Source organism: Lepidochelys olivacea, assembly GCF_965140295.1.
Source record: "Lepidochelys olivacea isolate rLepOli2 genome assembly, chromosome: 12".
Lineage (NCBI taxonomy): Eukaryota > Metazoa > Chordata > Testudines > Cheloniidae > Lepidochelys > Lepidochelys olivacea.
In genome coordinates this window covers 21,647,501-21,659,906 of record NC_140422.1, presented here as the reverse complement: position 1 = coordinate 21,659,906, position 12,406 = coordinate 21,647,501, and the positions used below count along the sequence as shown (strand labels likewise).

Sequence of the window (12,406 nt, the reverse complement as noted above, 5' to 3'; positions counted from 1 at the left end):
TAGACCATGAGAATAAGGAAGATAGTGTAGTCTAGATGTCAAAGGAGGGAACAAGGGGAGGATTTTTGAGTTCTCTTCCCTGCCATATCACACCAGACCACATCAATTCTGCAGTCCTTTCCCATATTGAATAGTACGTTTCAGCTGGACTGTCTTGGATGTGAAGGTATTACTCAACATGAGCACCATTGGCAGAATCAGGCCCATATATGCGTACTGTACTTCACATTGCCATTGATCTGACATGTGTAAAGCTCGTTTACATGTGTAAAGTTCCTCACATAAAAGGTGCTGCCCTAAGTATCAGAATAGAGGTAACTCTCTGCCTCGCCCCAATGTTAGGAGTTTGTCCACTGGTGTAGTATGTGTCTTTTTGGGGGTGGAGCGGAGAGGATTTGAGTGTAAAAATAAAAATGTTCAGGGTTTGAATCTTTTTAGTCAACACAGTACACACACTGGAATTTCACTAGCACATATACGAAAACTTATTGATACAAGCAACTGCTAGTGTATGTTTAACATTTAATGACATTGAATGCTGGCCTAATGTTGCTAAAGTATTCAAGTCTCTCTTAAGATTGTAATTGAAGTAACATGATATAAATGTAAACTTTAGCTTAGAGCACACAGAACACATGAGACAGTTTGACACCTTCATTTCAGCAGTAAGAAATTACCATTGTCTCTTGGTTTTTGCTTCTAGCTTATATGACCAAGCCAAAAAGTAATTACACAATTAGGGTTGACATGCTGGTTCCTGTAATATTTCTTCCTTAAGTTTTTGGTGGCTTATTTCTACTTCAGATTACCCAGTCCTTTACGAAGATGTCCATTTTCATTGCAATAAATTTGCTCATGAAGATTGCAAGTCTTGCATAATTTAATGATGAAAAGGCAGCATTTCATTTTCTCCAAATGTAGTTATTTGTAGATTAAAGATAAACATTTGTGGAGCTAATATGGTTTTTGTAAGAACTTTGCCACCAACTTGAACACTGAGTGAAATCATTGATGAACTGGAATTGAAAACTACTTCTGCTTAAATTATGATAGGATTATGCTTTTTGAAAGGAGGGATATGCAGTTATGTGCAACTGCTTATCTGAAAGGGAGCCATTTTCCAGAGGTCAGGCAACAGTTAGCTTCCTATTATTGATAGCTCTTGAGTCTTAAAAGTGTCTCCAGTTCACATCCACCCTTGAATGGGAATTACACGCTGGCAAGCACTCAGTATTGGGGGATAGCCTGGGGTTTAAATTATACAATGACCTTGTGATTGGCTCCACGTATCCTGCAAGGATAGGTGGTGTGGTGGCATGGGATTACGTGCCTGGAAGGTTTGTAACCCTCTTGCCCTTAGACTGGCTATGTTCTCTTCTGTACTCTATGCCTGGGGTTTATAGTATAGCTTCAGAGGAGGCATGCTGTTCTATGCCGTAGTTTTCAGGCACAGCTTGCTTAGGACATGACACTGGAGGTGGGTACAGTTGTGTGTTGCAGGGGTACTTTTTGGAGGGGTTAGGGCTCTTGCTGATTATCAGTTTTATGATGTGGAAGAAATGTTTTGCCCATGGTGGTGATTAGCCTTGTGGGATGACTTTTCCCTCCCCTTGAATACTCTGTGGCAATTGTGGGAGTACTGTGCTGCAAACTTTGTTATGTGGTTGGGATTCCCATGGAGTAGTGCCTGGGGAACTACTACTATTATTATTATTATTATCATCAGTTTCTGTCCTGTGGAGATTGTAGTCCCTTTTTTTGTGTGTTCATTCCTCTTGTTTTTTATCTCAAACTTGAGCATAGAGTGGGGGTTGAGCAATACTTAGAATGCTGGGTGAGTTTTAGATGCAGGGATGGACTCCTACTTTGGGCCACAGATTCAAGGCAGTAGGGGTCGTCAATGTAGATAAAACAGGTTATAGTGGATTACAGATTGAACATGAGTGAACAATGGGATGTGATTGCAAGAAAGGCTTATATAATTCTGGGGTATAATAACAGAAATGTCGTATGTGAGACATGGGAGGTAATTGTCCCGCTGTAGCTGGCACTGGTGAGGCCGTAGCTGGAGTACTGTGTCCAGTTCTGGGTGCCACACGTTAGGAAAGATGTGGAGAAATTGGAGAGAGTCCAGAGTAGAGTAACAAAATGGATAAAAAGTTAGAAAACCTGACCTATGAGAAAAGGTTAAAAAAACTGCATGTTAGTCTTGAGGGAGGACCTGGTATGTCTTCAGCTATGTTAAGAGCTCTTATACAGAGGAGGGTGTTCAATTATTCTCCATGACCACTGAAGGTAGGACAAGAAGTAAGGGGGCTTAATCTGGAGCAAAGGGCAATTTAGGTTGGATATCAGGAAAAACTTTCTAACTATAAGCTCTTGAATAGGCATCCAAAGGAGGTTGTAGAATCCCCGTCATCGAAGATTTTTAAGAACAGGTTATACAAACACCAGTCAGGGATGGTCTGGTTTTATTGATTCTGCTGCAGTGCAGGGGATTGTTCTTGATGACTTCTAGAGGTCCCTTCCAACCCTACATTTCTGTGACTGTTGGATTTCACTTTTTGGTGCTGTATCCCTTTTGATTGGGACACATGGCAATGCTTTCTCATCTTGTGGCCTAACAAGCTTGCTATATGGAATATACTGGGGGGTCGTAGTGGATCTGCTGGGGACAGACCAGGTATGTGTAAGGGGTTGCCAGCTTATTAATCACATGTATAAAGCTGCAGCCACTGCTTAGCCAAATTAATATGTTTTGTCTTGGTTTTTCACTGTGACTGTATCAAGTTGTTAGTAGCATAGTAATTGTTGTCTTTGTTGGTACTCTGAATCCCCCAGAGGAAACTCAGCACCTCCCAGTATTGGGCTTGATCAGTACAGTGGAAAATCTACTTGAATTGTATAGTTTTAGCTATAAAATATTCTGTATTGTTATGTGTCTAGTGCACAGTACCTTTACTGCAAATCAAGTCTTGACACTTCAAGCAGTACAATGTTACTGGGACCATTTCTAAAGAAATTGACAAAGGAGAGAAGTACTTTCTGTAATGGGCAACTGATGTTTCAGCCAGCTATTCTTTTAACAAGAAAGTGAGAGTACACTTAGTGGCTATTAAATCGTTAATTACAGTATGTACCATGTTCTCTAAACACAGAGTATAGTTAAAAGTTATCAGGAAGGGATATCTTTCCTTAATTTTGAAACTAAGTGCAGGATGTGAGTTTTCAAGCAGGAGCCGTGCACAAAAGTTACATTTCTTCCGATGGAGTGTATATTGATGGTTTTTCTTAATTATTCTTGATGTTTTGCCCATTATGCCATTAGCTTCCATAAAGGACAGAGATAAATAGCCAGTATCCACAAGAACAAAGTGTGAACTGAAAGCATTTAATTATTGATATCTTAGTAAGTAAAGTTCTCAAATGATGTTGTCAAATTCTATAATGATCAGAGAGCAAATGTATCAGCTTGTTGTTGGAATGTGGGGCACAGAATGCACAGTACCTACAGATCTGTGACACCAGCACATTAAACAATAGGTTTCCTAAATTCTCAGTGTTTATCCAATGTTCACTTCCACAGTGGTAGTTTCTTATCCAGCGTTTTTTCCTATGTTTTAAAATGTTTTTTATATTTTTCTCATTTTTTCCATCTCTTCAGTTTAACTTTAATCTTTATTAATTTTTAAACCTGCCCTATAAACATTAAAGAAACATGCACTTTCTCAGTGAGTCAGTGGAGAAATAGCAAAGGTTGTTCTCGTTACCATAATGCTATATTTATGCTAGTTAGTCCTTCCTCACATAATCTGTCACTTCAAAATGTAGGTTACAATGGTAACATACAATAGACAGCTGTTTAATCTATTCTGTTGATAGTCTGGGTTAAGTGCTTCCCTGCTGTCCCATGAAAAACAGGGAATGGGGGGAACACTGCTTTAAAAACTGTGCACGGAGAGTCTGTGTGGGAGGTGTTTGCAGCCTCAAAGGTCAGGAACAGAAAACTGTCTTCCAGACCCTCAGAGCCTGAGGATCTGAAAGGAAACTAGGCAACACCTGAGATTTCCTGGACATACTGCTTGCCAGGCCACCTAGGCATGCTTTCGTTGGCTGCCTCAGCCTTATCCAGGCTCTGTACTGCAGTCTTTTCTCAATAAGGATATACAGAGGCCGTGGGGGTGATTTAATGCAGGTTCAGCCAGCATTGCTTCATGTGGATTTGCCACTGGAGAGCTGCCAGATGTGGCAGAAGGTTGCCCCGTAGAGTGGCTCCTTCAGCTTGCTTCCTTCTGAGGCCTGACGTGCTCCCCCAGATCCAGCGCTCTTCAACTGTGTGGTGTGTGCTCAGAATGGGTTTCCTATGTATTTGGTGGGGACATGTCATTAAACTGCTGGTTATGAGGCCTTCCTGGTCCTCCTTCCTTTCTTTTTCTTTACAAGGGTGGAAGGGAATATTTGCTTTGCTTTGAGGAAGATTTAACTGGTTGCTGATTGAATGTATGATGGGTAAAACATCAGGGAGCAAATAACTTAGAAAGCAAACAAAATAAGTTACCTGAGTACATATTGAAATAGTTGACAGTTACTTGAGTATATATTTTGGACTTCAACAAAAAAATTTAATAAATTAAAAATTCCCTTGCTGGAATACTATTTACCATTAATATATTTAATTAAAAGATATTTTTGTGTTCCATTTTTCTTCACTCTCACAGGTGCTACAACTTTCATGTTTTTATAGCATTAGATCAAATAATGCAGATGCTTGATTTCATACACTGGGACATGTTGCCAGGTTAGTTTCTCAAAAAATATTACAACAAGTATTTTAGCTTTCTTTGTAATTATACCATGTAAACTATTCAACATTTCATACAGTGTTGATTTATAGAGATTATACACACTGTCAGTGTTTACAGTAAACCTGGCCAAAGCACTGATACTATTAAGGAACAAATCTTGTTGCAAAAACTACTCTTAATTTAATGTCTATACTATGTGTTAGTTTTTCTGTATAGTATATTGCAATAGGATTGAAAATGTGTGTTTGGAGGGCTGTGTTGCCCACATTTTAGCTTAAAGTTAAATATAAGAATGATACTCAGTTAAGATATCTTGAGGATTTTAGAATACTAGACATGTTGTCTGTATGTATGTATTAGTCAGTGTACAGAGCACCATGTTGCATTTTCAGGGAGGAATACAAACAAATAAGTTTGCATTTCAGTTATCCTTGGCCGTGCTGGACTTGGTCCTGTATTACAAACAGGTTTTAAAACAGGGGTAGCAGTTTGAGATGGAGTTATATTTCAGAACATATGACCCTTTGCCTTGAAAGTCCTATACTAACTCCACTCCCAGCAAAGCATCTTAACGAGAAAGAAAATATAAATGTAAAAATCATTACATTCTAGATCACAAATACTGGAGAACTTCACTTTCTTTTTCTTTTCCTCCGTATACCAGATGCTTTACTTTCTTTAGTGATTATGTCTCATGACTTAAATACCTTAAATGCTGGTATATAATTTGTATTGCAATGATCTATCTGAACCTGCTCTGATTACAGGTATAGAAGGATGCTTCTAATATGAGATGTCACCCCCCTGTGCAGCTACTGCAAAACAAACATTGTAAAGGTATCTGTGTACAACATGCAGCACAGTAGGTGATGCTAGAAATGTTCTTTTGTGCTTTGTGTAAATAATGTTAAAGGATTATGAAGCAGTTAAATATTTTTTTTTAAATGTGATTGATGATATTGTGGTAATGTTTTGGGACATCTCATCAGCATTTTCCTAAATGTTCCTCTGAGAAAAATAACTGTGATTTCTTCGCTTTCCCAGGCACTAAAATGTCAAAATCAACTCATTTGTCTGGGATTTGTGTGTGCGTGTCCCCAGGGATTTATTTTCTTCATGATATCCAAAATGAGTTGTACACTACACCTTTCGCCAAACACAAACAGTACATTTGCTTACTAAACTTGATCCTGTGTTCTCTACTACTTCAGATGACTCTGAACCTACAGCATCCAAAAGAGATCTGATGGATACCATATAGAAAATGTTGTGTGATAATATAATGTACTTTACGCAGAATCTAACAGGATTTATTATTTCTATTTTATATTAATGTTTCCTTTAGTGTAGTTTATCTTGATGGAAAGGTGAGGATGGAAAGAGTTATAGCACGTTTTTATGTGTGGGAGGGTGTATATCATTATTTATATTTATTACAGCTGTGATCAAAGGCCCCAGTGTGCTAGGCACTGTATAAACACATAGGAAAATACGTTCTCTGCCTTGAAGAGCTTACAATGTAATTTAGTCCGAATTATTTAATTCCCTCAAAATATTTTAACCTATTTTTCTTAATATTGAAAAGCAGTTAGTTTATATAACATCCTACTGTAAGAGGAAATAGGCTATTTTGACAGTGCCCATTATCTCAGCAAAACTTCCTGCAAGGTTTTCTTGCCATGATCAGGGGGTTTATTACCTGGCTGTAAAAATGAATTCTTGGCTGAATCTTGGCACAAGACATTTTAGAATTGGGTGAAAAGTGTTAACATTTAGGGATGGGATTTTCAAAGCATTTGGATTCCTAAAACTCAAATCCAATGAAAACCTGTAAATCTAATAGAATTTGGGCTCCCACCTCCCTTACACTCCTTTGAAAATCCCAGCCTAAAAGGAAAATAATCTAATAGGCAGTTCTTCAAAGCATACAACTGAAGGTGGGGTGTACCAGTTTAAGATGAATGGTTGTGTTCATATAGTTTATAAATAGGCTTTGATTTTTTTTTTTTTTTACTAATCGTGTTTTAAGTCTTGCTGTATACATTGTTTGAGCAAAATGTGTAAAGTTGGTTTTTTAAGCAAACAAAAAAAGCTTCAGAGTAGCAGCTGTGTTAGTCTGTATCCGCAAAAAGAAAAGGAGGACTTGTGGCACCTTAAAGACTAACAAATTTATGCTCAAATAAATTTGTTAGTCTCTAAGTGGCCACAAGTACTCCTTTTCTTTTTGCGAAAAAAAAAGCTTGGCTTTTATGACTGCATCAGGGCAAATTCACTAATCATTGCTGTCAAGGCTTAATTTTGAGGAAGGCTGAATGGCTAAAGTATAGTTCCAACACTTGACAAGGAAAAGAACATACAACAGTCACTCCGTTATAAAGCTCTGCATATGTTCTCTCTGTCTCTTCACTTTTTACTCCAACTGGTGGGCAAAACAGTGATTGAAACAGAACTCCAAATTGCAATTTCTTTAAATGGACCATTGGTGACTGTAAATAATAAACCCAGATCTTTACAGGGAGTATTGAGTCAAATAGGTTAAAACCTGAATGTGTGAAGTTAGAACTTAAATCTAGCTGGTGGCTAATGTATTTTGTGGTCTTATCAATTTTATTAGTTTAGTGGAAGAATTAGGATGGCTTTATAGTGTTTAATTTCATAGGGGTCAAAATTTCCAACCATGGGCATAAGAGGAGTGTGTATGCTTTTTGTCTTTGAAAATACCACCCATAGATTCTAAGCATACTAATGATATTTGCGCTGGTATAGCACCTTGCATCATATCTTCCCAAAGTATTTTACAAGCATTAATTAATTAATTCAGCATCAGAACATGAACTGCAAGCCAAATTCTCTGTTGATGTTAATGGGTGAAATTCCATGGAGGTCAGTGGAGCAATATCCATTTTTGCACAAGCAAAGAATTTGACCCAAAGTGTACATTCTGAGCTACATACATACTGCAGTAATTTTAGACATGGATAACCAGAAGAGTTGAGAGATGAAGTAAATTGGCTGATGTGATACAGCAGGTCAATCCAGGGCAGGGAATGAACCTGGAAGTTCAGATGCTCAGTCCCATCATATCACAACTAGACAACACTCATGGTCACAGATACACTTCCATGGCCTGGTTTCTCTTGGAGCCTTTACAGTCTATAGGTTAATGAAGGCCAATAGACTGTAATGTAAAGATTTTTTTTGTTTACGCTCTGCATGGATTGACAGAACCCAATACCCTTCAAGGTTGCTACTAAGTATATATATCAAAAAATGTCACAGTTGAAAGCCAGCCAACTCTCTGCATTTAAAAGCGTGTAAGTCAACAGTAAGGGAAATTGAATACTGTTCCATAACTTTCTTTTAACTCTTTATTTCCATACTTTTAAATGCATGTTTTTTAATTATAATATTTCTTAATAGTCACAGTAACAATCGTCGAGTAAAACTCATGAAGTTTTGCTCAGTTGGTTGTCCTTGTTTTTTCAAATGGGGGGGCAGCGTAGAGTTTAGTTGATCCACAAGGCCTTACACGTCTCCTATAGTTTGAAGCACCAGTGCCCTGCATGCTCTCATATGAGCTCCGAGAGGCTCCTACTTCCCCCAGATGCCACTACAGAGTGGATTCCTTAACACCCATAGGGTCCCCATTCCCCCTAAATCTTCTTGTTCTGCAGAGCTTTGAACACACAAAACTGTCTAACTCCCAGTGCCTTAAAAAGCCCTGTCAAGGTTTAGAGTGAACCGCAACGTTCCCATTTCTCTTCTGCTGCTTCTCTTCATAGACTGTAAAAACTACCCATTGGGACCTGCTGACTTTATAGAATTCTTGTAGTCTTTATGAAACATGCCCTGCTGATTCAAAGAATAATACTAATTTTTGTAAATAAATCTTTTAGGTTTGATTAAAAAGATGAACCTGTGTAGCTATATAACCTCTAAGCTGTATAACTCTAAAATATGGTAGCATTTAACTGCTAAGTATTGAAATTTTACAGTCAAGCTATGTGGGGTTTTTTGTTTTGTTTTTTTTTAGCTTGAGGGACCCAAAAAAGTTTGACACATTGGTTAAAATGACACCAAGTTATCACAGAAGTATCTTTCCTGAGCAAAGTTGTAAGCAGAGTTAAAGCTGGTTACAACTTCAGTTAAGAAGCTACTACTCAGTGGCTCTGATGTTTAAGGCAATTTATAATGATTTTAACTGAAAAGCAACTTGACAGCAAAGCACACTTGGCAGAAAAAAGTTGGTTGGTATTCTGCAGCGTGCCCATTGGTACAAGGGAGCAACACAACGGCTAGATAATCCACCCACAATCAGGACTAGAAGATTGGTCCTTTAGCTCCAAAACATGGTCCTTTGCCAGATAAAGTGAGGCAAAACCTTTCTTCCAGTGGTAAAGTATAGCAAGACCCTTGCCCTCTAAATTGCAGCCAGCCATTAAAGAGAAAACTCTTAATTCAGTTACTCTCCATTACAATTAGATACAAGAGTCATTAACAACTTTGCTTAATGATGACTCATTTCTTCTGAGATAGCATGTGCTTGAGTTTTTGAGGAGACCCTACTATGGGGAGAGTTTGAAGAAGTATCAGTAAACCATTTTTCAGCGAGAGGGACACACATCACCTCCAAGTCTGCATTTCAAGCTTGGTTATTTTGCTTAATGACCTGCAATTCAAATATCGTTTGACCAATAGTTTGCAGAAACATTCCATTTCCCTTCAGCTCAAGGTCAGATGTTTTCCAAGCCAAACCAGCTTTGCTAGTCTAAAAACTAGGGCTTATAAAGGAACCTGTTTGCATTCTGAACACTGTAGAGACATTTGTCTGTCCATTACCGTGTTGACTGATGTTTAACATCTATGTTTCCTTTGTAACATGTTACATTAAGTTGAATGAAGCTACTGTGTGATAGATCATCAGAGATAGTGATGTCACGTAGGTTGCCTGGATGTTTGTTCTTGTTATTACTGTATGTGATTGCCTTTAATATCTATGAAATGTTCCTGCAGTTATGTGGGTCAACAGTTCACATTTTAGTGTCTCCTCCTGCAGTGTTCAAAACTTCCATTGACTTCAGTGGGAGTTATGCAACTGGAACAACTACCAGTTCAGGCTCATAAATACTAACTGAATAGGTATTTTTATAATAGGCTGTAATGCTGTAAATCTACCTATTGGATCGATATTGTGCATTTTGGGGTCAGCTTACAGCCTGAGAAACTGGGCCATGCACTGAGGAGACCTTGGGAAGTGAGGACTCCTCGTTTCCAAGCTACGGAGTTGTCCCACAGCTACTTTTGTAGCCTCGGGGTAGTAATTTGCACAATTCCTCTGCTTGTGTGCGTGTGTAAGGGAAAATGGCTTCACATAACTGCAGATCCCTTGGCCCTGTGCCCATTTCTTACTAGGACCAATGCTACATCTTTGTCTGTGGACTTATGCAGGGAGTCCAAGTGAAGCTGTGCACTATGGAACCATGTTTCAGCTTCCTTCTTCTTTGCATCCTTCCTGTGCACTGGTTCACTGCGGTCACAGCCCTAGGAACCTATGAGCAGGGAAAAGGGAAGGCATTATTTGCCTTTAAGAAGTGTTTGTGTGTCATCTGTAAACATATTTATATTAATGCTTTATTAGCTCAGTATCGTCCTGCCTGAAATCTCCTTCCATGTGCACTCTAACCAAAAAATATCCAAAGGCCCATGCTGTTTTGAAATAAAGAACCAATGCATGGCTCCATGCTTTTAAAAAGTACTTCAGCTCAGCTTTACAAAATGCATATTTTAAGAATTTTAGGCACACATATGTAGCTGGCCTGTGACAGCTCTCTAAGTACTCTTCAGTGATTCCAAGATTTCCTTTCGTTCCTTTCTCTTTACAAAACCTTTTGGTAATATAAAAAGCCACATCAATTGCGAAGCTTGCATTGGTATGTGTCTTATGTAAGTGGCTAATGCACTGGCACACGTGTGCAGCCTTCAACTTTGCATGTAGCATATTAAAGTGCCCTCTGTTTTATCCAAGAGCAGGTTCAAGGTCCCCATACTTCTTTTATATCAAGAGTGGGTTGTGATTCATACTGAAATAAGTAAGTTGAGTGCTCAGACATGAGACTGCTCTGAACTCTCTCATCTTATTTGTACTTGGATATCACAAGAGTCACCAATCACTCACTAAGATTTCAGGTAGATCATAGTTCAGCATGTACTCTGATGCTGGTCAACTTTTAGTGTTAAATCTCCTTGGTTTTTTTTAGTTTGCTCTAAAACTTCAGTGATACAAATAGGTATATAATCCTTCCAAAAAAACAAAACAAAACAAAAAAAACCATGTGAAGCCTAGGAAAATGTTACTGGAAATAGTTGTTTCTTTTATAAAACTATTAAGAAAACTAAATGATTTTAATATTTGTGGACACAAGATTTTTCTGTTTTAACAGTGGTATTTCTTTTAATGACAGCATGATTCATTACTTTTAGAAATCATGTGAAAACATGTATGCATCAGCATGCTGCTAAGTCATTGACCTTCAGTAGGTGTGTTTTTTGTTTTTAATTTTAATAATATATTACTTCTGTGGACATGTTATTACCTTATTTCTAGCTGAATACTTTAGTATTTATCCTCATTCCTGAGAGAAGTAATCAGTATGTTATCAAGTGAAACAACTCTGTTTTCAAGTCAGAAGATTAACCCAAACTAAATACAAATTGTAAAGAAAAGCTGCACTCAGATATGTTCTACTGCATGGGAAGAAGGATAGTGAACGTAGTTGTCAGTGAAAGCTGTGAAGTACTGCAAGTAAGCTATAAAGTTCCTAATACATTTTCAAATTTGAGCTGTACTTACAGGATTGGACATTTGTCAGAATAGTGCTGGCCAAGTCATACACTTTTTGTCATAATAGGCTTCTGTTAATAGAGTTTTTATTATTTAGATTTGGCAGGCTTACATGCTTCTATTGCATGAACTTCCTGTTAAGTTTCTGAGCTGTAGTTGGTTTATGACATAATTGCTCTATATGTTGATAACATCTTTTATCATAATTGTTTTTCATTGTTTTTAATAAAAGAATATGAATAATAGGACACATTGTAGAAGGTGGATTTTTGTTGTATTATTCATGATACTGAAAAATTACCCAAAATAATAATAATAATAATTAATAAAAGATTTAGTTCCAAATGTGACTAATTTAAATCAGTTTATACAATGAACCAGCTAATCTTCAGTCTGGGGAGGTGCAATGCTTTTATACTGTTGGGTTTTTTTATGAATAGAATTGTACAAAAGTTCCTATTGTGTAGTACTGTGAGTTTTGTACAACCATACTTTATCAACAGATGGCAACCAGCACATGAAAAATAATTAAAAAATAAAATGAAAAGAAACCCAGAATGAATTAAAGTGCTTCTTTGCGTTCTGATCTGCATTTTTGGTTTAGAATTTTTATGGTGAATTGCCATATTATCTGTTATATCAGTTTACAATGAGGCTCCTATCAGACATAAAACAGATTTATAATACCATTAAAACACAATATCAAAGAATGAATAAGCAATTCAATAAAATTACAATAACACAAAGATAAAATGAAAGC

General features: G+C 37.5%; 1 protein-coding gene across 4 annotated transcripts in view; it reads left to right on the top strand.

Annotated features, from left to right (window-relative positions):
• TSHZ3 (teashirt zinc finger homeobox 3) overlaps window positions 1-12,406 on the top strand; it is a 69,503-nt gene that overhangs the window by 25,948 nt on the left and 31,149 nt on the right. Inside the window, exon 1 of one of the 4 annotated variants that reach the window (XM_084644197.1) lies at window positions 5,643-5,667. The exons of the other annotated variants lie outside the window; for them this stretch is intronic. Coding sequence (XP_084500323.1) covers window positions 5,658-5,667 — 10 coding nt within the window. The 5' untranslated portion in view covers window positions 5,643-5,657. Of the gene's footprint in view, window positions 1-5,642; window positions 5,668-12,406 lie in introns of those variants that run through there. 4 annotated transcript variants of the gene reach the window in all.